The sequence below is a fragment of the Podarcis cretensis genome, assembly GCF_951804945.1.
Source record: "Podarcis cretensis genome assembly, chromosome: 10".
Lineage (NCBI taxonomy): Eukaryota > Metazoa > Chordata > Lepidosauria > Squamata > Lacertidae > Podarcis > Podarcis cretensis.
The window spans coordinates 42,007,310-42,033,326 of NC_137179.1; the positions used below are offsets into that span (position 1 = coordinate 42,007,310).

General features: G+C 40.9%; 1 protein-coding gene across 1 annotated transcript in view; it reads right to left on the reverse strand.

The window, feature by feature from the left end:
- Nucleotides 1–26,017, reverse strand: part of OTOGL (otogelin like) — an 82,161-nt gene that overhangs the window by 33,755 nt on the left and 22,389 nt on the right. The window contains exons 18-27 of the mRNA XM_079992039.1: nucleotides 25,451–25,660; nucleotides 23,354–23,519; nucleotides 22,260–22,334; nucleotides 20,644–20,696; nucleotides 19,081–19,243; nucleotides 16,796–16,903; nucleotides 16,014–16,152; nucleotides 4,034–4,168; nucleotides 2,307–2,453; nucleotides 1,117–1,236 (exon numbers count right to left, since the gene is read on the reverse strand). Coding sequence (XP_079848165.1) covers nucleotides 1,117–1,236; nucleotides 2,307–2,453; nucleotides 4,034–4,168; nucleotides 16,014–16,152; nucleotides 16,796–16,903; nucleotides 19,081–19,243; nucleotides 20,644–20,696; nucleotides 22,260–22,334; nucleotides 23,354–23,519; nucleotides 25,451–25,660 — 1,316 coding nt within the window. The remainder of the gene's footprint in view (nucleotides 1–1,116; nucleotides 1,237–2,306; nucleotides 2,454–4,033; nucleotides 4,169–16,013; nucleotides 16,153–16,795; nucleotides 16,904–19,080; nucleotides 19,244–20,643; nucleotides 20,697–22,259; nucleotides 22,335–23,353; nucleotides 23,520–25,450; nucleotides 25,661–26,017) is intronic.

Genomic DNA, 26,017 nt, shown 5'->3' on the forward strand with positions numbered 1-26,017 from the left:
CAAAACAATTTTGTACACAAATATTGGGTGCCATTCACTCAGAGTAGGCCCAATGAAATTAACAGAACTACCTTAGACATGTTGATCAATTTCAATGGGTCTACTCTGAATAAAACTACCACCTATTATGTATATACCATATAAACACTGTGATGTACTGCAGATGTCTGTGTTTTATTTCCCTGGGTATACAGAAGGCAACTCCTTCCCTGGAGATTGCTGCTTCTAGTCATGTATTAAAACAGACGTGTGCATATTTGTTAGATGTTGCCGAAGTACATGCATTATACACAGGGTTTTTTTAAAAATCTATTAGTGGCATTCATGTAGGGAATAATCTTATATGAAGCAGCCCTCAGATGGAGCCGTAAAGATGGTGAGAGAAAGCAGAGGATGGAAAATTAGTCAGAGCATTTGTAATCTGATGTGGCAGCACAGGAGCGGGGCGGGGGGGGCAAGGTCACTGCACCTTTCAATTGCAACAGCAAAGGCAGGAAGTCATGGGGAAGAAATGCCCGCATGCTCTCAAGCAACTGTGCTTCAGCAAAATAGGAGATGTTACATTGAGCTACGTGACTACAGTCTGGTGGGGGCGGGGGAAACAAAGCAGGAAATAAATTTTAAACATTGTCATACAAGCTGTTTGGCCTATAGCACAGTAAATGTAAGCACTTTTGTGTATCATATACACCAGCAGAAACTCTTAACGGGTTTCACTGTGTCATCCTCTTTGTCTTGTGCTGATGAAACAAAAGCCTTTCTAGGTACTAGAGTAGGGGTGGTTAGCCTGGGGGCCTCCTGATGTGGCTGGAATATACAAATTCCTTCCTCGATGGAAGCTGCAGCCCCATCAGCTTCCATGGGGCCAAGATGCATTGCATCTCCTTTTGTATTTGCTAGCTACACATGGCAACCATGTGAAACAGTGGAAATAAGGTAAATGTGCAGAAGTATGAGAAATGGTTGGCGACAGGACAGGGAACTACCACACCCAGAACCTGTCAAATTGATGGCCTACTAGTTGCTGGTTTAATGGTAATGCTGCTCCTACATTTCTTACACCCTCACCATCAGTTGCCTGTTTATTTTCAAAATGAATGGATATATCATGCTTACCTGTCCTATTTCCCAGCTCTCTCCAAAGACTTGAGCATTTCTTACTTCCATGTTGCTGGATGTAGTCAGGTCATTTGAAGTGAATTTATCAAAATTGCCACATAAACCAGCCAGTTTACCCTAGGATGATATATTTATTGATTATTTTCAATCAAAATAGTCAAATCAATCAAAATACAGTATCAAGATGAATACACACACACACACACACACACACACACAGCTTGACTGAACACCATCTCAGGACATAATATATGTCTTCATAGAAACACACTTCAATAAAAAGGCTACGCTCGATAGAAAATATTTGAAGTTGCTTTTGCCGAGGTAAATAAGACAAGCTTTCATCCAGTTACTGACTCAGCTTTTCACCTCACCGCAGGATGGTATGCTCATCTTTGGCAGTGGATGGGGGGAGATTTTGAGCAGCCCCAGTCAGAATGGAGGAGATGCTTTAGTTCACACACACACACACACACACACACACCTGGAGCTACCCTTTCCCCCAATTTGAAATGAGACAGCAAAGCACATATCCTTCCACAACCTTTCCTGACAAATAGAACCACATTTAAGTCTATAGAAATCAGAGCACTGGACGAGTATCCCCTTCTTATGGAACCCTTGTTAATGTAGAACACTCTGAAAATGTTGACAAAAGTCAGTACCAATCACTATATTGTGAGGAGATATAGTTTGCAACTTGAAATAGACCTACCACAGGGTAGGGAAGCTCAGGCTTTGTGGCCAAACAAGTCCCTCTCAGCCTCTCTATGTGACCCATGAGATTCTCCACAGACCACACCCTCACATTAGCCACCTCCCTCTCCCCAGACCACACCCCTCACCAGTCATGCTTCACCCCACTTTTGTCTGGATGGAATGTGTCCCTGAACTCAGACAGTGCCTCTTGTTTGCCTGGTGAGGGGATAGAGAGCGGTATGTAAGTGTGCTCCTAGCCTGTTTTGCAAAGATAAATGTTATACTTGCTGCTGCTGCTCACTATTGGCATTTGGTACCTGAAAGTTTGCCCCAGTGGGAATACACCCGTGGTCTGAAAAGGATGCCCTATATCTGACTTACTGTGCAATTTATATCAATCAAGAATCTATTTGTTGAATTCACAAATTGTTTCCTATAAAAACTCTGATGCTGCAAAATATAAGCCACGCAATCTCATATCCATTCACCTTCCATTGAACCCCCACTTTGATGTGCATTGTTGTCTTCCTATCCCATAGTATTGTGATCTCCTGATCTGGAAAGTGCACTGCTGTATAATATCCAGCCTTCCAAAGCTGATACTTGGTTGTGACTTCATGTCTCCTCCGCATCCTCTGTGAAGAAATTTATATTTGTAAAAAGGCCAATAAGATCAGCTTTCCACAGATACCCAAGCCAGAGTACTAAAATGAATTCATTAAAATGTCTGAATATCATTATTCAGGACCCAGGAGACATTGTTACTTGAAGCCAAATTGAGGCATATTTTCTGGAAATTCCTGGAAATAGTTTTGATAGCTTCTATCTCCAAACAGAAATCTCCAAACTATTTCCAGGAATATCTTTGATTCTTCATTAGGCCAACCCCTTGCAAAGGTACTTTACCATATAATTTTCATGAGGTGCACGGTTACTTTCAATGCAACCTAACATAATAAAACTTTGTACTAACCACAACCATGATCTAGATAATTAGTTGATCAGTTTCAGTTTGTGTTGTTTTAAAAGCAATTGCCACATTCCAGTTCTCTACTACACAACAAGGAACTAAAAAGTTTCAAAAGCTTTCTATGATACCGCACACAGGTAGCCTCTTAAATTCAGAATATGTGCACAAGCCTTTGGCTCTACCTGAAGCAGCCATCTGGATTGTGGCCAACATAAGGGAGATCCACTGTAAACTAAGTTGTGCTAGATGTGGTGAACGAATGAAGTTCCAGTGCATAGGGGCACAATCAAGTGAAATGTTCAGCACGTGGAGGTGATGAGTAAATTACTTTGCCATATGAAAAGTTGATGTGAAAACTGGGCCATTAGACTGTCAGTTTTTTAGCCTAAATAGGTTGCTTTAAACAGAGGCTTTTCAAGAATAATTATAGTAGGTTTGGCTCTCTCACATCCCCGGAGAAGGAGAAGCCACATTTGCTGGACATTTTCCTACCACAGATATATTCCTTTGGTCATCTGTTGACATCTCTTTGGGCATGACTACAGTGGTGCCTCGCAAGACGAAAAGAATCCGTTCCGCGAGTCTCTTCGTCTTGCGGTTTTTTCGTCTTGCGAAGCAACCCTATTAGTGGCTTAGCAGCTTAGCGCTATTAGCGACTTAGTGGCTATTAGCGGCAAAGTGGCTAAGTGGCTATTAGCAGCTTAGCGGCTTAGAAAAAGGGGGGGAGCAAAAAAAATCGCAAGACTCACAAGACATTTTCGTCTTGCAAAGCAAGCCCATAGAGAAATTCGTCTTGCGAAGCGCCTCGAAAAACGGAAAACCCTTTCGTCTAGCGGGTTTTTCGTCTTGCGAGGCATTCGTCTTGCGGGGCACCACTGTACATTGACATTTCTCCTAGGCTAATGACCAGTGTGGCTTTATTTTTAAGCTATCTTCTTTCAATTGAAAGTTATATTGGGTTGTATGATGGAGGTGTTCCCTCAGAAACCCCATGGGATGGGAACTAAAAAGCTGAACAATACCATGGTTTCAAAAAAGTTCAGTGATGTCCAGCAGGATGCTAATTGAACAGAGTTCATTGTGGGAGTGGGAGGACAAGGAAAATGATGTTTTAGTTGCTGTTATGTGAGTTGGGCTTTTTTCCCTTACATTATTATTTGTTTAGACAAATTGCATTTTAGTTAGCAAGTTGTACTGTGCTTCAGTGAGTAAAGGGTGTGTCAGAAAAAGGAAAACAGAACTTACCTGTATGGCTAGGGGGTCATTGAAAAAAATCTCAGCGTCTCCAACAGAGATAAAGACACTTTTTGAACACACAATGTCGTTATCAAAGCACTTTTTGTTCTGAATGATTATAGATAAGTTTGAACTGTCTACACCCTGTAAAGGAGAAAGGATTATTGTGAACAAACACGGTTATACTTCACTGCAGCAGGCGCATGACAAAACTACAGGCTGTGTCAGATACTGCCTGCGATTCCCTTAACTGGACTCCAGCTGCCTTGGGCTGTTTCTGGTTCAGCCTGAGTTAACACTGTTTTAAATCAAGTTATGTCAGGTCGACCTAGATATAAACTGAGATAAACCAGTATGCAGCCCAAGGAACAGATGTTACCCATTGGGCTGCATAATGTATAAGTGGTCCATGTCACAGTACAACTTGAGTTGGCTGGAATGAAGTGACTTGGGATGACTGAAAACACCATTCCCGTCTTGAAGACTGAATTTGTCAGCCAACACTCTATGTCTATGGAATCTTCCCAGAAGAAGACTTGCAAACTCATCCACAGATTGAAAAGGAATGTGGTTCCTCCTTTCAGCTTACTTGTATAACCTATTCAATTTTAGGATCCTAACCAAATAGCTTCTTCTCAACCTCCATCATCCCCATTTAAAACTGAGGGTTAACAACTCATTCCAAGGCACTTCCTAAGGTGGGAAACCCTTGCTTCTACAAATCAAAACTACCTTAGAAATATTGAATGTATAAAACCAGCAGAAGTGCACTTGTGCAATTGTATCACTTAATCTGTAGTTGCAGAATGTTGACACATTCCTGCCTGCAGCCTGAAATAGCATAGCGTAGGAAAAGCTCGAATTAGCTTGCTTCAATAGGCCTTCAATTATAAAATACAGTGGTACCTCGGTTTATGAACTTAATCTGTTCCAGAAGTCCATTCTTAAACCGAAACCGTTCTTAATCTGATGCACGCTTTCCCTAATGAGGCCTCCTGCCGCTGGTGCCCTTCCACCGTTCAGATTCTGTTCTTAGACCAAGGTAAAGTTCCCAAACCGGGACATTACTTCCAGTTTTGTGGAGTTCATAAACCGAATAGTTCTTAAACAGGGCTGTTCTTAAACCGAGGTGCCACTGTACTGTATTTCATTATATGACAGTACCCCAGAAGCTGGCTGGGGTGTGGGCAGGAGGGAGAGGGGAGAGAGACGACCTTACTGCCAAGTATTTCACCAGTCAATTGTAAAACTAAGTTGTGTAAAAAATAAGAAAAGTTGGGGAGGTGTAAAACAGCATGTCTGAAGTGGCACACACATCTTTTTACCTGTGGCACGCTTGAATGACTACAGGTTTTGACACTGACCACATAATTTTAATTACTAATTAACTAATTTTATTACTAATTTAATTAAGTAATTTTATTACTAATTAATTAAATGTGTGTGTTGCCTATGCTGAAGCCTCTAGGCAACCTGCAACATAGAAAATGGGAAATACAATTACATAAGAATGTCAGTATTACCGTATTTATTTAATCCCAACATGTCTGTCGAAATGACAGATCAACCAAAATATAACTCTTGTCAATCATATGAGTAGACAAATTGCCTTATGCTGACATTTGCTCCATCTAGCTTAATTTCTGTCTATCCCAGCTGGCACCAGCTTTCCAAATTCACAAGCAGTGGCCTTTCCTGGCCCTGCTACTTGAGACACTTGAGTTGTTGGAGAGAGAAGGTGGGCCTTTCTGTGTGCAAAGCATGTGCCTGTCCACCTTTTTGTATGCTGTCTCAATTATGCTATGGCAAAGAGTGAAAAAACACATTAATATAATGGGTAATTACATCGGGCCCCAGCCTCACTGCATACAGTGCTACATAGAGGTAAAGGTAAAGGGACCCCTGACCATTAGGTCCAGTCACAAATGACTCTGGGGTTGTGGCGCTCATCTCACTTTATTGGCCGAGGGAGCCGGCGTACAGCTTCTGGGTCATGTGGCCAGCATGACTAAGCAGCTTCTGGTGAACCAGAGCAGCACACAGAAATGCCGTTTACCTTCCCGCTGGAGTGGTACCTGGTTATCTACTTGCACTTTGACGTGCTTTTGAACTGATAGGTTGGCAGGAGCAGGGACCGAGCAACGGGAGCTCACCCCATCACGGGGATTCGAACCGCCGACCTTCTGATTGGCAAGTCCTAGGCTCTGTGGTTTAACCCACAGCGCCACCCGCGTCCCACTATATAGAGAGGAATAAGTATATTCCCATCAGGCTGCAGAAGAGGGAAATCAGAGCTATTCTATCAGCTCTTTGGAGAGAACTGCCTTAATCTCTTTTTCTTCTGTCATCTAGCATTGGTTATTCCATCATCCCATTTCCATCCTGGCTATTTACTATAAGAAGTATAATTTTCAGAACCGGTGGCTGAGTTTACTTTGTTCCTCGTCCCTCCCCATCCCTTTTTACTTTTTATCCTATCCTTTAGACTGAAAGCCAATAGGCAGAGCCCCCCCCCTCTCTGTGTGTGTGTGTGTGTGTGTGTTTGTGTTTGGCTGAAGAGCACAGTAAAAACGTTTTAAGTAAATGAAATTCAATTTAAAAAACCCATCTTTGCATAACCACTTTCTGGAGCACAGCTACATTTACCTTTTAAGGTAATACACAAAGACGGGAAGTACATTGGTCTGCCATGTGAAGTCAACTTACACTGATAGAAAACAAAAACAAAATGCTCCCCCACCCCACCCCCCTAAGCCTTGCTTCTGTCTTCCCATTAAATTACCAAAACAAGCCTGTTCTTACTTGGTATCAACTTCTTTGGGATAGTGGGGTGTTGCTAAGCAATGGAGAAACAGGGACAGAAATCTGGGCAAGCAACCAAAAACTCAGCAAAGGGCCTGCATTTGCACAAAACAGTATATCATACGTTGACTAAATAATGAACTTTATAGCCTTCAGATGGAAAAAAGTAGACTATCAGAAGAACTAAGTGTCACTATTTTGAATTTGAAGGTAAACTAAAATGTGTTTTCTGTTACATCAGCCAATAAACTATTACAGGTGTACCCCAAATCTTAGCTTAATAATGAGTGATATCCAGCTAAGGCATGCTCAGAGTAGACCCACTGAAATCAATGGGGCTACTTTGAACATGACTAACGCTGGAAATCACCCAAGGGCTTTCACAATCTAATGAGTCATATTTTAATCATAATCTCTCTCTCTCTCTCTCTCTCTCTCTATATATATATATATATATATATCACACACACACCAACACCCAAGCTGGCTATAACATTCAGAATTAGAATATGAAACAAACAGTGGTAAGCTAGACCTGCAATTGCAGCCATTGAAAAAAACTGAGGACAAAACTGGCAATAGTACAAAAGGGATCCATCCAATATCTCATTTCTTCTACAACCAAAAATGAATTATTTTCATTTAGTGCATACCAATTCTGACTAAGCACTATGTCCCCTTTTGTCTCTTGAATGATGGAAGAGAGTGTAGAGAGAAAGAAATTCCACCTACCCCCATCTCCTTCATCATACTGAACCCTTTGGAATGACTGGCAGTAGAGTCAGAACAGACACCTAGTCTCCAACACATTGAAGGCAAAAACCAGAACGCTATCTTTCTGTTCTTTCTCACAAGAGGACAACAGCCATTTTGGGCACTGTGACCTTGTGTGTTTCCGTGCCATTATTTCCCCCTGAAAAGGTGCTTTTGGGAGGCACAGTGCCCCTAAGTGTGTGGTTTGGGGCGCCACACAAGATCGTGCCCCTCCAAAACATTTTTTTGGGTGGAAATTGTGATGCAAAATCATGCAAGTTCATGGCTCCCCAAATGGCTGCTGCCCTCTCACGAGAAAAAAAAATGATATGTCTCAGTTTTTCTGGGACAGTTGCAGAGGGTATGTAGATAGGATGAAGTACTTCATATAAAATAATTATGTGCCCTGTGGGAGCTGGAAGGATGTTGGGGAAGAGAGGACTGTGCCAATATCACTGTGGTGCCGCTACTGACACAATTTAGGGCAGTGGAAGATACTGTGGTGCCAGATAAGGCAAAGAGATATTAAATAAGTTACCAGATCTGCTTACACATGCATCTTACAGAAATAGAGTTTACAGAAAGATACTTACTGGAGACAATTGCATGCCACAAAGGTTACTGGTTAACCAACTAATATGAGAAAATGCAATTCCTTAAAAAGACAAGCTGCACACTAAAAATCACTTCAGGTCTATGATAAAATTCAGGTATTTTGCCACCTGCTTCATAATAAACTTATTGTTTCCCTTGATGAAGAGACTCAGAAGGGTCTCTGGAGACTGTCCAGAGAAACAGCTCATGGCTGTGTTGTACTATCCTTCTGTTGCAATTTCACACATTTTATTGTGATGTTTTTAATTATTATTTTAAAGTCTGCTGAAATTTATCAATTGATTACTCGTCACCTGCTGGGTATGATTACAGCAAATAACAAGATTTTGACTATGTGGTTATTTATTTGGCCACTTTCCTCAAAATGAAAGAAAGGCAAGTAAAAAAACAACCCATAATTATTTAGTTATTTTCCTTGCCATTGCAGATGACAAGCTGTGCAAAGAGCTCCTAAAATAATTATGGCATACAAAGAGGACTTTCTATAAACAACCATGGTATGAGCAGAGTTCTTAGCAGTGTATTCAAGCTGTTTTGTCTTTCTTCTTCTCTACAAAAGATTTCTGCAGCATTCTCATTCAATAAATAGGATAAAATGGACATTCAATGACTCCCATAAAAGTGTTTTTAAAAAGGATGGGTGTGTTGAATGAGACAACTATTAAAAGACCTAAAGCTGCTCTTTGATTTCAATAAAAACTCTTACTAATGATGTAATGTGGAAAGACAATTAATGTGTTTTTTGAAGAATACAACTACTGCTATGAACAGTTCTCTTTTGTGTCATTTATTCGGTTTTGCGCCACTGAGTATCAGATTTGGCATTTTACTGGGTTACATTGCAGCAATCCTTTCCTAATTAAAAACATGATAGTCCCAAGATTAAGGTTTGAGAAGGCTTGAGTATCCATTACCAAGTGATATAATCCCTAGCAATGTCCGACTGTTGCTATCCATGTAGCACAACAAGTGGCATTTTTCATGCCTTTGCAAAGTCACCTATATGAGATCATCTTACATTAAGAAGCATACCCTGTGCTCTATTTCTGTTTCATGTCTATACACACATTCATGAAGTGTTGCTTTTTTCTGTTTTCATGATTTTTTTCCCTTTTGGTCTCATGTAGAATGGAAATGAGGAAAAGAAATGGAGCAGGGAAAAGAAAAGAGGAATTATTACTGTGCTTGCAAATGACCTGAAATCTGTTATATACTTTTTTAAAATTAGGATGGTACAGATCTATTTCTTTTTATCTCTGTACAAACAAGTTCCATTCCCGTAATGTCAGACAAGAGCCTATCAATCTAAATGCATTTGCTTGGGGAAAAGTTCCACTGAAATCAGTGTGGATTCCTGAGTTAGCTAACATACAATTAAATCCAAGACTCAAATGTGGAACTTAAAAGCCACAGTGAATATGACAAAAGAAAGCCCCATATGTAGGTATACATCCCCATTTGGGCTGCATGCTCTGTGTTCATTTTTACTGCTCTGAAAATATCTCTTCTTCTGCATCTGACTAGCAGAACAGGCAACACCAGCACATGCTTTTCCTGTATTACATTTTTCTCAAGCTGAAGACAAAACAAAATTCCTTTAATTATAAGTGATGCTATGTGCTGCAAATAGGGCAAGGTCAAAGTCTTCAGAAACTGGACATAGCTGCTGACGAAGAGAAACCAAAGCCAAAGTTAAATGTGGCGAAAGCTTAAAACGCCAAGAAGCCCCAAGTGAAATACTCATTGAACATTAACATAGAGCTACACTGGGTGCGTGATGCATAGAGTGTAACCATAGCTAAACATCCAAGCAGTAAAGTAGCAAGGACGTTTCTTGTCCCTCCATAAAAGAATATAGCAATTTACTGGACAATTGGATGGCCTGCAGTGCAAAGCAAAACATGTACAGTTGTACCTTGGAAGCTGAACGGAATCCGTTTCAGAAGTCAATTTGACTTCCAAAACATTCAGAAACCAAGGTGCAGCTTCTGATTGGCTGCAGGAAGCTGTTCGAGTGCCAAGGCATTTGGCTTCCAAGGTACGACTGTATATGATCACACATTAAGGTTGTTGCAGCAGCAAAACACTGTTACTTGTAGCATGATTCCCATGCAAGATACTTCCTAGGCTCCACTGCAAAACTTTGCAACAATCAGAAGAGTGGATACTGATTATGATAAGAAGTGGAACAGAGTGGCTATACATGCACTATTGACCAGCTAACCAACTGGTGAAGTTTAGTAGATGTTTAGGAATTATTTCTCAATATCTATTCATAATAAAAGTGTCAAAAAGCTTGGGCAGAAGCCAGTCCAGCTTCTCTAGGGAGGGAGTTCCAGAATCTGGGAGCAGCCACCAAGAAAGCTGTCTTCCATGTCCCTACAAAGCATCCCTGGGTAGAAATAGTTTATCCTGAGACATGAGTGGCTGGTGCAATAAAAAATCCAAATGGTAAATTGTCCATTGGAGAGGGATTGCCTTCAGGGCCTGGGGAGAAAGGGGCCTGCTTTGAAAGAGTTTATGGGTTAGTTAGGCAGGGCAACCTGATTTGATTTCCTGAGGTGAAAGTAAAAATTTGAGAAGGGACTGGGAGATTGTTGCTGTTGTAGTATATCCTGAGGTTTAAATAAGACTACTGTATTGAATAGGGACGCAGGTGGCGTTGTGGTCTAAACCAGAGCCTAGGACTTGCCAATCAGAAGGTCAGCGGTTCGAATCCCCGCAACGGGGTGAGCTCCCGTTGCTCCGTCCCTGCTCCTGCCAACCTAGCAGTTCCAAAGCACGTCAAAGTGCAAGTAGATAAATACTCCAGCGGGAAGGTAAACGGCATTTCTGTGTGCTGCTCTGGTTTGCCAGAAGCGGCTTAGTCATGCTGGCGACATGTCCCGGAAGCTGTACGCTGGCTCCCTCGGCCAATAAAGCGAGATGAGCGCCGCAACCCCAGGATTGGTCACGACTGGACCTAATGGTCAGGAGTCCCTTTACTACTGTATTGAATAAGGTTTTCAGGTTCTCTGTAAAGTGTGTTTGCCTGAGTAACCATAAAGCTTAAAAACTCTCAAGGAGCGTAATTAAATAAAAAAGTCTAGATTTGTTCCAGAAGTGCCTCTTTGTAGGGGAATAAGTGGACATAGGGCATCAGACAAATATAACACCTAGTTACAGTATAATAAAGAAACGATACCACAAACAGTTAACATAGACCTCTCTAGTGTTGTTAAAAGGAAGAGTTGAAACTTTTAAACACCCAGAAAATTGGTCACATTACTCAGCTCTCCTCCTTAGTGAAGGAGTCTGTTACAAACAAGCTCCTTTCTCCAGGCCCTGTTGTCACTGCTGAATGACTGGACCCCTTTCAAAAGAAGCTACAATGATTGTATTGCATCATCATAGATCTCCCTTCTTCTCCTGCCATTTCTGAGGATAGCTCTTCCTGCTAATCTGCACAATTTAAAAGAAGCACTGAAGAACAAAACTTGAGAGCATTTACTGGTCTGAAGGAGCCAGGTATATAAAAGGTAAATGAAGCTGAAATTGCTTATCTGGAATAGATTCAGTCAGAAGAACGTAAATTCAGTGCCAATTGTAATTGGATCTTCTGCCTACTGAAGAAAGGTTGAAGAAGTGGAAAAACTGGAAAGAGCAGACCAATGGGAAGAAGAAAGCACACCTACGATAAATGCAATCACCAAATGAATGGACTGTCAAGTCAACCCAGCCATTTTAGGAGGACTGCATGCAAAATATATTATGTACTTGTTACAAGTTCTTATATATTTTGAGGATAGCTGTGTTAGTCTGTTGCAGCAAAAACAAGTCTTTTCTACTTTAAGGACCTTATGACCTTAGTTTTCATGGACACATCATCAGGTGCTTGCTATCTTCAACTGGTAAGTCTTCCTTTGTCACCAGCTTCCAATGTTCTCTTCACTCCTGCTATATACCACACTAAACTAGCCAGAAATTGATCTATGTCCCAATTAGAGGTAAGCCCTTAGCACTGAAACAGAGCTAGCAATCCAGGACACTGTGGCCACCTGCCTTTAAGGAGCTGCACCAGCTACCAATATGTTTCTGGACCCAGGGAGAAAGAGAGGGAGAAGGGAGGAGAGTCCTCCACTATCAGGCAGGTCGTGGCAACACCTTGCATTCCTGTTGTCCTCCTTTTCGAGGTGGCTCATGCAGGCTCTGAGGTAGATACCTGCAAGGGCCAACTTCCAAGTATCAGCTCATTTGCCCTCCTAGTAGCTCAGGCTGTCATCACAGTGTGATAAGAGACCAACACACACACACACACACACACACACACACACACACATATATGTATGTATGTCTGTGTGTGTGTGTGTGTGTGTAGTGTTCATTTATTGGGCTATTTTTCCTGTGCCTACAGAGCATTTGGTGCAAAGGAAATGCACAGCATGAGAGGAACTTAAATTCTCTATTTGGCTACAAAAAGTTGGTCGGCATGAAGGCACATCAATCTGAAGATCTGCCAAAAGGGACAATTGTACTGAAAAAGCCAATATCCTGTGAAAACAGCCTTTCTTCTCTGAAAAGATTACATAATAAAGGAAAATTTTAAAATAGCCGGATAAAGAGAGATAGAGGTGGAACCAATATGTGTTTCAGAATCTTTTGTCACAATAACCTTTACTCTGAAGTAATAATGATTGACGACATAAGGTCTTTGACGACGGTAAACTAAACAGAGCTTGTCAGACACACCATCTAACCCTGCATGCTAATTTATGTTGCAGATCTCAAACCTAGCTTCTGCCATGCCCAGCCCTGACCCAGAGCTAGATACTGACTGATAGAATATGTTGGAGGGGACATGACAGTTTTCATAGCTTGCAGAATGTGCAAACACACACACACACATTCACTTTGCTGTCAACCTCCCAATCTTCTTAATGCACACAGGTGGGACTTATTGAACTTTAATACAAATGCAAAGCCTCTTTTGTACAGCTGGATGTCCTGGTCCATAAAAAGCAAACAGATTAAACAAAGTGCATCAGATACCAAAAGGCTCGTGGCCAAGTCAAGCTACAACTGCCAGGTAAATTGACTGGCCCCAACTACAAAGCAGAGAAATGAAGACAGAAATACAGGTCCAAATTGCCATTAAGGAAATCATCCTTCTACTGTTAAGCAATGAGTGAAGCAATAATACTCAGTGGAAAGTCTCAAATATTGCATTTTGATACTTAAACCCTCTCCAGTTCATACCAGAAACCTAAGTTATTTATTCCCACAGCAGAAACAGTTTGGCAGGGGAGAAAGTACTGCAACTAAAACAATGCCTGCATTCTCAAGAACAAGGAAGCCCTTGCTATTTCCACCCAAAATGTAAATCTTTTTTCCTCCTAAAGCTCGGAATCTCTCCAATAGAAAATTCCTGCTTGCGTCTTTGGTCCGTGATCAACCGGAACTCCGTGCGGGAGGCACATTCACAACCCGCAACGTTCGCAACCATCAGTGCCGCATCTGCACATGCGCGGGTCGCGGTTCGGCGCTTCTGCGCATGCACAAAGTGTGATTTATCACTTCTGTGCATGCGCAAGCGCCAAAACCCAGAAGTAACCCGTTCTGGTACTTCCGGGTTCGGCACAGTGCGCAACCCAAAAACACATAACCTGAAACGTCTGTAACCCGAGGTACCACTGTATTCTATTCCAAACTTAAAAATGGAAAGCATAATGCTGGTGGTCAAAAAACGAGTTTTAAAGACTTTCTCAAGGCAAATGTAGTATAAACACCGACAACTGGGAAACACTGGCCTGCAAGTGCTCCAATTGGAGAGCAGCCTTTACCAAAGGTGTCATGGGCTTTGAAGACACTCAAACTCAGAACACAAGGGAGAAATGTGCTAAGAGGAAGGCACACTTGGCAAACCTTCACTATGATCAACTCCCACCCAGAAACCTATGTCCCCACTGTGGAAGGACATGTGGATCCAGAACTGGCCTTCACAGTCACTTATGGACCCACTGTTAAAACTGTGTTTATGGAAGACAATCTTACTCAGCTATGAGTGATTGCCAAAGAAGAAGAAGAAGAACACTTAGATATGGTGAGTGCCTCAGGTTCACCCAATAGGTCTCATGGCTCAATAGAGATTTCAGTCCAGGTCTTCTTGGTCTGAGACACCATCCACTGGAGCCTACAATTTCTGGCAGGTCTCATTGGCAATGCAAAAAACTGTCAAGTTCCTGCTGCTTTTCCTAAGGAAAGGCACACCTTTGTTAAGCAGCATCCAATATTCCACTGGGCGCTGCTTCCCAAAGGAGCACAGAATGACGGAGTTTGTGCTATTGGGAGACATTCAGGTAACAGTATCCAATGCTTTTCTCCACTTAACTTTCCTGTTCTAAGCAGGGAAGACCAGCAAGTGGGTAGGGCTGTGTGGCTGAGGCTCTTGCCACATAGATGCTAAACAACTCTGAAGCCTCAAACCCAGATATGGAATTGGTGAGATGCTTGAGATCACCATGCAACTGCTAGGACCATTGTGCCCACTTTCCAGATTCAAAGTTAGGAGGAAGACTAGCTGTTGATCTTGCTCTCCAGAAGGCAGTGTCACACTCACTGTGGTGAGCATGTTTGTTGAAGGTTGACTATCTATCTGGTCTTCCACACTGGCTCTCCTTGACTAATCACGTAGTAGGCCAATGGAATAATCACTAGTTTATGTAGGAGTTTTGCTTCATTTCTGGCCTTATATGATGGGTATATGATACATGGTCCTGCCACCTCCATTTGTGTGGAGAATTTGCCTCCCCATATAATCAAGAAACTCCTAGATCAACTAGAAAGGTCCCTTATGACATAGTCTGAGAATACCTAGTCTAGACTACAGTTAGCAAACTTCCAGTAAGGCCAGAGGAATCCTTCAACAGTCTCGTGCAGTCCAAATCCTAAGAACAAATTAGCTATTATGAAACAGCAGATCATCCCTTTTTTTGAAAAAAGCCGAAGTCTGAAAAGGAGTCTAGGTAGGGCTTGCATTGCACCTGTCTAAAAAATAACAAGGCTACTTCTAATATCGCGAATCTACACAGGCAGCGTTTTCATCACCCGTGTCATCTTGCTTGTTGGATGAAAAGGCTGCAGGCAATGTGCCACGAATCTTGTTTTTGTGAATGCCAACTTCTCTCCTGAACTTTAGAACTCCTAATGTCCCAGGTAGAATAAGTGTCTTAATATGAAACACTTGTGGCACATGACAAAGGAATTGCCAAAATGCAGTGAACCCATATGCCTAGTAAAGGATGGAAAAACATTTTTTAAAATATTTTCTCAGCATTCATGTTGACATCTCAGAAAAAGAGACACACATAAGGGTCATGCCTCTACAAATCTGTCTCCACTAAATTGCTAGGGCATCTAACCATGGATCTTTAGGAATTATGAGTGTGTGAGGGTGTTAAGGATCTCTGTTGGAGAATTCTAATGTAGTAATCTGGAGCTGGAATTCCCAGAAGTGCTAGCAAACCAGTTCTAAACTAGTTTATTTGATGTATAGGCTTAGCTGAAGGCATAAGATATTTCTAGGCTATATAAATATATTGCTGCACATATAATATTTCTAACTTTTGTAATTGAACAGACCATGCATTCTATTATTACTATTATGATTATTAATAACTTATCCTTCAGTCTAAGGTCCCAGGGTGGGTTACAACAATTAAACCGCAATGTTAAAAACAACTTACTATCACAGAAATAAGGTGGGTCTTCAAAATATACATCTCAGATGTTAAAAGCCAGTGCAGAGGGGTGTCTCTTCTGCATTTACAAAATGCCTCCTTACCTTTACCAAATAAGCTTGGCAGTCACTGACATAATCATACTCTAGTCCATCAAAGGTGTAATAATGCCGGTCCCCATAGACTGTGCAAACAGCAGGACAAGGATAATATGTGCAATTAAATATCCCACGTCGACAAATACTGTGGAGGAGGAAAAATGAAGGTATTCTGGTTGGAGAGCTTTTACGAGTGGAAGATGAAAGTGTGACACTCTTGTCATGAAACAAAAAACATTAGAGAGAGAATTTATAGCAGAGAATGTATAGCTTCTTGTATCACTTACATGGGGCCACAAAAGGACAAGTCTCTGCTCCAAAGAAAACGAAATTTGTTCTGCAGGCTTCTTCTACAAATCAGCACATGAAAACATGGCACATTTTCATAGCTTAGTGTCTGTGTCAGCAGCATAAATGGAAATGTGTGCCCTTAATGGCATTGTAGAATATGCAGTTGCTGTGTTTGCTAAATTATAGCTTAGTATGAAGAGAACAAGCACTTCCCCTTCCCCTCTCCTCTAGCATGATCACATGGAGGAATTTAGAAGCATTTGACAATTTTAATGTATATTTACCTATAGTTGGGTGGTATATAAATTTCATTAAATAAATAATCTATTTACTGAAATGCTATATGATCTTTAAACTGCATTTATTTATTTATTTTAATTAAAAGTTATTTTTAAACATACATGAATTAGAGAGCATATCTATGGTCAGATAATCTTATCTGTAACACTAAAAATAATTATAACATTAAAAACCACAAGGAAATAAAAACTGCTTACCATCTGTAACAAGGGGTAGCTATCACTTCACCTGACAAATATTCCCAATCTTTCCAGGTACATGGGCAACTGTCAGGCACGTAGCATTTTCCTTTATGCTCTGCCATCCTTCAAAGAAACAAAACCACGAATTCAAAAGAGAAATCTACCTATATGCAGTCACAATGATGCTTTCGCATGAGTCAGAAGAGGTCCGTTCCGTACCAGATAGTTGTTGTTTGAATGGCATGCCATTCAATAGTATGGTAAACTTAGTCTGCCAGTCATTTCAGCATTTGCTATAATTTACCAGGTGTGATATTTAATAACTGGTCTATACAATTTACCAAGCAAGACTACATGGACACTCATGGACTTTGGACACTTACTTAAGTAGTAAATGGGGCTTCCTTCTCAGCAAACATGCACAAGGCATTGTGCTGCCATATATATTTCAGCTCACTTCCATCACAGTTTTCACACATATTATAATAACCACAGATTCATACTGCTGCTGGCAGCTGAGAGTTTGCACCTGCATGCTGTTTTCTTCACTGTCTGCTTTTTCTGGGAGTATGAGGGCTGTGCTGGTGTTAGAGATGGGAGTCATTCCATTTCCCAAATAATCTAATTTATGTCTACTGCATTATTACAAAAGGCAGAAGCATTCTCTGATGGTCCTAAGTGTGTATATGCTCAACTCCCACCTTATTGCCATAGATACAGATGAGGGTCAAACTAAATGAGACACCAGAAATATGTGACTGGGTCTCTCATCTTTTTAAATTCCTCTTTATGCTGTCAATCAACCTGTGATCTTCAGGTAAAGGGGGTTATATAAATTTAATCAATCAAGAAATAATTCATTTGTATCAATCATCACCGCTGATTATTATTATCATTACCCAATAAGCACCCTTTATCCTTGCACAGTCACATACCACACAACATTTAATTCTATCACTAAAAGCTTGGAAGTTGGAAGGAAAGCTGTACAGTGGTACCTCGGGTTACATGCACTTCAGGTTACATATGCGTCAGGTTACAGACTCTGCTAACCCAGAAATAGTGCTTCAGGTTAAGCACTTTGCTTCAGGATGAGAACAGAAATCATGCTCCGGTGGTGTGGCAGCAGCAGGAGGCCCCATTAGCTAAAGTGGTGCTTCAGGTTAAGAACAGTTTCAGGTTAAGTACAGACCTTCGGAACGAATTAAGTACTTAACCTGAGGTACCACTGTATTTCAAAATACTGATGGGAGTGAATTCTTTCTGCAGATAAAGAGAGAAAAAACGTTTCCCAGTGGCAAAGCGCTCTCTCTCAAACAGGAGCACAACAGCACTGGAAAATTAAATGGGCCCGAGGTGTCAACTTTATGCAAATGCCCAGATGTGTGTCTCCTTTTCACCTGCTCCTGGGAAGGCAGCAGATGTTCTGAATCAGTGCCTAAGTGCAGTAATGAACTGGATGAGGGCCAATACACTGAAATGCAATCCAGATAGATGGAAGAGCTGTTAGTAGGTGCTTCGTCGGCCCAGTTGAGTGGTTTTCTACTTACACTCCCCATAACGGAGCAGTCTTTCAGTTTGGGATGCCCTAGATTCGTCATTGTCGCTAGAGGCACAAGCGGCCTCAATGGTGCAGAGTGCCTTTTATCAGCGTAAGCTGATATACCAACTGTGCCCTGATCTGGACAGAGATAGCGTTGCTGCCATTAGCCATGCTTTTGTTATCACCTGCTTGGATTACTGTAATGTGTTATATGTGGGAATGCTTTTGAGAATTGCCTGGAAACTTCAGCTGTTCCAAATTAAAGCAAGATGGGACTGCTCATTCTGACCAGATCAGATCAATATTTTACCAGTATTCACTAGGGTCCGATACAAAGTGCTTGCTTTAACTATTAATGCACTGGGTGGCTTCAGGCCAGGTTACGACCTTCTCCAACAATTACCTACTTGGACCCAAAGATCCTCAGATGCAGGCGGCTAAGCAGAGAAGGGGCATTTTTGGCAGTGGCACCATGATTTGTACTGTGTGGTTGGTTTTGAACTGTCTCTCCTTGGTTGTCTTTTATATGGTTTTTAACTACCCAGAAGACATTGTTAATTGGGTAGTGTGCAAATAAATAAATAAAGTTCCAGTACTCTCTGATCTAAAGGAAACAAAAACCTATAAGCTCTAGTCCCTGAAACTTCTCACCATTTGAGAAGTTGAGAAACGTGCAACAGTATTAGCCAAAGAAAGAAAAATCAAATCCATAGATGCAATTTCCTTCTCCAGTACTCTAGATCTCAGAAGCACTTACCCAGGGGGACAAATGCAACCACTCACACACGGTGGAGATGGTGCACAGGTGAAGTTCATGGCAAGGTTTGCACAGGAAAGCTCACAGTTTACTCCAGCAGATGGCAAGCCAGGCACATGAGACCGGCAGTCATAGTAGATCTTTTCTTCAGGGCACATGGGAGCTTCAAATTCAAAATGCAAACTACATGAGATCAGCATATGCTTAACTATCCCTTGAACTCAAATACACTTTAAAGTACTTAATTTTTGCCGGTTCATGCCCTAATCTTTCAACACAATTCATCAACAACATATTCTGCTAACTACAAATGTAACACTTTCTTTTCCCTTCAAGAGGTTAAAATTCTTTGGTCGTTTTGGCGCACATTTTCTGAATGGATACAATCTGAAAGCATTCGGGATTGCCAGAATTTTGCAAATCAGTCATGAATACAGACACTTGATATCTTAAGCTGTAAAGCAGCGCTCATTTCAAGTGCTGATCAAAAACCCTCTTATGTGTCAAACTAAGTTTTTCATGTGAATGTTGCAGTATCAGTTTCTTCAAAACATGTTAAATTGTTGATGGATCTCTCTCAGCCAAGTTGGGATATGTGAAACCATACAATATTGTTACAGTAGGTTTAAATGTTGGAGTAATATGAATTATACTTTGCTTTTTATTTGATGAAGTTAGTAAAATGTTTTCTATATTTCCTTGACAACCACTTGCAATTAATTCTTGCAAGTGTTAAGAGTTTTCAGAAATGTTACATCCATATAGAGAGTACCAAAGTAATTAACATATGCTGTACTTGTTCTCACTGAACATAACTGTGCAAATCCACCCTCAATGGATTAAGTTTAACATTGCAGCAAAACCCAACTGGCAAAAACTTCAAAAGTACTGGTCAAAAGCTAATATTTCAAGGGATTCTATTCAGGTATCCAACAACTTGTTCCTTTGAAAACACAGGGTGGAATTCAGCAACATGTTAACGTGATTGTTCTGTCAGTGCAAGGATTTCCACTTGACTTGCCAGATGGAACAATCTTCCCTCTTCTCCTCCACACCCTGTGCTAGGGGTTCCCCCAACCCTCCAGAGTAGATTTGGGGGAGCTTCAGGGAATGCATGTGGGGAGCAAATGGGGGAAGCAAGTCTTTGTGTTGGCTTCCTCTAGCACACCAGGTTAGTTGATTCCGGGCCCCTTTTTCCTGGTCCAAAACTCTGAATTTTATTGATGTTCTTTGATATAGGACAGGCTTCCTCAACCTCAGCGCTCCAGATGTTTTTGGCCTACAACTCCCATGATTCCTAGCTAGCAGGACCAGTGGTCAGGGATGCTGGGAATTGTAGTCTCAAAACATCTAGAGGGCCGAGGTTGAGGAAGCCTGATCTAGGACAAAATGGGGATGAAAAAGAATGGCTATGCAGAACACTTTCAGGTGAGCAGGGATTCAAACCAGACTCAGATTAAACTCCCTTCCTTAGAACATGCAGTTCATGCATCTGCAGCGGATAAAGTGACCAAAAAGCATTTGAGAACTCTTCTGCTCAAGAAGCTAAGGGAATTTTGTTACCTGCAGGAACTTCAGCAGCTTCTGTGCATCTCATTGTTCCATTTAGACACTGGCTAGTCAGTGCACATAAAAAACACATCATAATAATTTAATACAAAAATACAGTTTTATATAGCAGAATAACATTGTTAGTCATATAATGCAACTAAATGCGGTATAACTTACAGATGCAATAAGCATGACATTCTAAACATCAAAAATATCTGACTGCTGAGGATAACATAGATGAGTTAGATGAATGATCAACTTGTACTTATTGCTTCTTATACTAAGCATGCAAGGCTGCATTCACACAGTAGTTTATATCATTTTCATGACATTCCCCCCTAACTGTTAAGTTCTGCATTATAGTTGAGCTTTCCCATGACATAAAACCTGCTTCTGGAATTATAGTGGAATAAGAGCTGGACCATAAGAAGGCTGATCACCAAAGAATTGATGCTTTTGAATTACGGTGCTGGAGGAAACTCTTGAGAGTCCCATGGACTGCAAGAAGATCAAACCTATCCATTCTTAAGGAAATCAGCCCTGAGTGCTCACTGGAAGGACAGATCCTGAAGCTGATATTTGCTGATACTTTGGCCACCTCATGAGAAGAGAAGACTCCCTGGAAAATACCCTGATGCTGGGAAAGATTGAGGGCACAAGGAGAAGCAGACAACAGAGGACAAGATGGTTGGACAGTGTTCTCGAAGCCACTAACATGAGTTTGACCAAACTGCGGGAGGCAGTGGAAGACAGGAGTGCCTGGTGTGCTCTGGTCCATGGGGTCACGAAGAGTCGGAAGAGTCTGAAGAAGTGTGCATGCACACAAAAGCTCATACCAATAACAAACTAAGTTCTCTAAGGTGCTACTGGAAGGAATTTTTTTATTTTGTTACAACAACAACAGCAGCAACAACAACAGTGCAAGCTGAGTGCTCTTTTCCATGTTATTTGCATCCAGAAAAATCCATTTGCAAAGTATTAAAACATGAGTGCTAAACCTGCACTGTATTCCATTATAGTTGAAAAATGGAATAAACTTCAATGTGAATGCAGCCTAAGTCTGATCAGCCTATCCTCTCCCTTAAGACAATGATCTCCAAGATCTCGGAGAATTTCTCCAAAACCCCACTGCTAATTGTGTTCATACTGCAGTCTCACAAGGCCAAATTGGCATGTACGCAAACTGGGTAGAGAATGAAGTCTACACTTCCACAAGAAACATAAGCTAAATTCCTACTTCTGCACTTCGTACAATCACCTCCATATAGTGACAGCCATCATACATAGAAGAGGTCATGTGAATTGGTCCTCAATGCATCAAACAAGTAAAGCAGTTCAGAGTTTATAGAATAGTATGTATTGTTCCTTAATATATCACAGGTTTACTACACAGAAAGTTATGAAAACTCGGCGAGGAGCATGCAAGACTAATTTGGGAAAAGGCTATTTAAATTTAAATTAAAATTAAATTAAATTAAAATTAAAATATAAGTAAAGCAGCTCCAGAAACAACTGGTCATGTACTGAGAACTGCACATCCAAAACAATATGTACAAGTGTCAGCTTGCAAATCTGTAAATTTGAATGATTTTTTTTTTAAAAAAAAAACTCTTAGAGTTGGTTCTTACCATGAGCCTGATGGTGTGGGTAGAATTTCCCAAGGCTGAAAACTTCTGCCTTTATAGTGGCATCGGCAACTAACCCTAATAAAAGAAAGCTTATGAATTCAGTTATAATATAGTATTACAGAACAGAAGGTGGTTCATAATTCATACATCATATCCTAATTGTTACAATAGGCATATCCTTTGAAGTCATCACTGACTTGCTCATTAATATCAACAGTACAAATTTTCCTTCAGATTATACTAGATCTATAATATTTGATTTTCTGTGTGTGTATCCTTAAGTTCTAGAGAAAGGATGTTTTCTTTCTGTTCTCTAGAATATTATTGGCATTAATACAACTACTGATTGGTGGTTCAGTCAAATGTTACTTGTATGCATGCTTGGGAAACTAACAGCCACTGAAATGTTGTTAAACTAAGAACTAGTTCAACTATAGGAATGTGTCTTTAGAGCAGACATGACAGACGCTGTGATTAGACAACATGAAATGTCCCATCTCAGGGGAAAGATTTCAGTGTACATACCATGAAAAGGTAGCAACCTGTCGCTCAATTGATTATAGTTTTACCAAGCTGAGAGAAAGGTGCTTTGGTTTTCTGCCAAAATACCATGAACCTTCTGTGTGTGTACACACCATTCATTTAAAGCACAGTCAACCCTCCCCCCCCCCCCCCCCGCTTAAGAATCCTGGGAACTGTAGCTCTTTAGGGGATAAATTTCAGATAAAGCTCAAGATGATTTGCTGGTGGAGAATATGCTTTAAATGTATGGTGTGTTCAGAGCCAGAATGCAGAATAGCATAGATTCTGGCCCTCAGCAAGTATTAAGGGATTTTATTCATGCTCAGAACCTGGCTGAGCAAGGAATTTGAGGAAGCAAATATTCTTCCAGGTTACGGTTGCTATTAGTTGCAGAGATGGGATTTGCCTGTCATCCACATTACATCAGTCAATCTATAATAAGAAGATGAGGAAGTCCGTCCATTTCAAGTCTACAATTTGCACCATAATGAGGAAAAATATTCTGAAAGCTAGAACTAGGATGTGTTTGCTTTTTAAAAAAAATACAATTAAATAAATTTAAAATGGCTTACATTGGCACACAAAAGTTGATAGATTCTTCAAAGTATTTTCCATCAGGGCAATTACATCCTTCAGCACAGTCATGATTGCAGGCATCCAAAAATGAGAGGGAGGAACAGGAATGCTCACAGAAAGAGGAGCACTGGTGGTACAGCATACCACTTCTGCACATTAATGCTGCAGATAAACAATGTATTGTTCGAATGTCAGAATGTCAGGCCCAGACATCAAGATGCACTGCTATACTTTAACAAAACCCACTTTCTCTTTAGCATTATTTATTAGATTTTTATCTGACCTTTCCTTTAAAAAAAACAGAAACAAAACAATAAAAGCAATAAAATGTAAACCTTAAACACACAAACACCAAATGAATATCCACAAAGCTAATAATGTCAAAGCTGCTGATAATGTATTTCTGTTCTCAAATGCCTAGGTGAACAGGACTGTTTTTTAATTCCTATAAACATTAATATGGAGTGGCTGTCTCAGTTGGCACTGCTCTGTGGTGGTTCCAGTCCTACTTGGATGCTTGTATTCAGAAGGTGGTGCCTAGCGAGTGGAACCTTCAGTTGGGGGTTCTGCAAGGTTTGATTTTATTCCTCATATTGTTAAACATCTACACAAGGCATAGGCAAACTCAGCCCTCCAGATGTTTTGGGACTACAACTCCCATCATCCCTGACCACTGGTCCTGTTAGCTAGGGATGATGGGAGTTGTGGTCCTAAAACATCTGGAGGGCCAAATTGGCTTATGCCTGATCTACATGAAACCATTGAATGTGGTTATCCAGAATTTTGGAGTATGTTTGTCAGCAATGTGCTGATGACATACTGCTCAAATACTCCTTTAAACCTGCAGGTGTGGCAGTGGACTGATGCTAGATTGATATATTGTCTCAGTACTGCACTGGATGAGAGCCAATAACCTGAAGCTTAATTCAGACAAGAGGTGCTGTTAGTGGGTTGTTCTCTAGACTGGATGGATGGGATGAGGCCTGTTCTGGATGAGGTTACATTCCCTCTAAAGGAGCAGGTACATAGCTTGGAGTACTTCCGGGGCCATCACTGTCACTTGAGCCTCAGGAGGCCTCAGTGGTGTAGACTGCCTTCATCTGGTGGCTACACCTCTATCTGGACAGGAGTAGCCTTACATCTATTGTCTATGCTTTAATAATAATAATAATAATAATAATAATAATAATAATAATAATTTATTTATTTATATCCCGCCTTCCCCAGCTGAAGCCAGGCTCAGAGGGACTAACAACAATAAAAGTAACACAGCATTCTAAAATCAATTCATTTTAAAATCAATTCAAAATCAAATTAATGGCAACCAGTGGACTAGAATTCTGTGAGGATTACCAAAGGAGGGGGTCAGACTGTGCCTTGGCCAGGTTACTTGCTCTGCTAACCTGCATTTGAAGACAGTTTGGAAACTGCAGCTAGTGCAGAATTTAGCAACCAGGTTGTTCACCAGGACAAGATGGTCTGAGCACACAACACCAATCCTTGCCTGACAGCCCTGTCTACCAATTAGTTTCTGGGCTCAATATGTCAAAGCGCTGGGTTTGACCTATAAAGCCTTATGTGGCTCGGGACCCTAATACATCAGTGACTACCTCCCCCTACCTTAACTGGCCCAAACACTGTAGTTGTCATCTGTTGCCAATGCTGTATATTTATTTCCAGCTATATATTATGGTCAGGGTTAATTGGCCAATAGTAAGAATCTAAATTTCAGGTGAAGATTGTAGAAGAGCATTTCAAACTTGCATGTAGTTTTTTTTCCCTTCTAAATATATAGATGCATTTGGCTGGTTTTGTGATGCGTTAAATCACTTGCTTCTTAAAGAAAGGCTGGTAGATTCTAGTACCTGTTCCATCTTACCAGCCTAATCAAGGAGCAGAGGAATTCAGACATTAAAGAACAGGCCAGATCTGCTTAATGTTCAGTATGGGGTTACTAATTCAGGCAGATTTGGAAACAAGCAGTCTGAGGGTTTGGGGGTTTTTTTGTTTTGTTTTTTTGTTTTGAAGAATGCGTGTATCCTAGTAATGCTTCAATTTAAAAAATAATAATAATTCACAGTTCAGTGACTCACCACAGTATGAGACATGAGATCTGAAGTCAACAGTAACTCCGTGCTTGCTGCATAGGTAAGTATAGTGTGCAAGAGCACTGCACAAACAGCTGCTCCCACATTTGCAAGCATCAAAGCGGCACCGCTGGTAGTATAATCCTGGGCTGATGTAGACATGACATGGAGCAAAGAGTTCTTGATTGAGGAGATCACACTGGGATGCATACCCAGCTAAAGGAAAGCAACATTTGGCTCATAGCAGTACTCATACTATTTAAAGCACTCTGTGAAAAGTAAGTAGCCAAGTTTGATAACACTACACCAAAACTACAGGCTAGCCAAAACATAATGCATGCAAATATACATGCACAGCCCTCATCCTACTGACCTTAATGAGCACCATTCCAGGAAGCTAGGTGTATATGCTAGCCATTGAAATCAATGGGATTTAAACAAACAGGAGAGAGATTTGCCTTTACCAGAAAGATTGTTCTTAATCTAAATGGCAGATTAAAGAAACAGCCCAAAATCATCTGTAGGAGACAATAAAGTTCAGACACAGGAAAAGAACTGGGATCTAAGAACGCT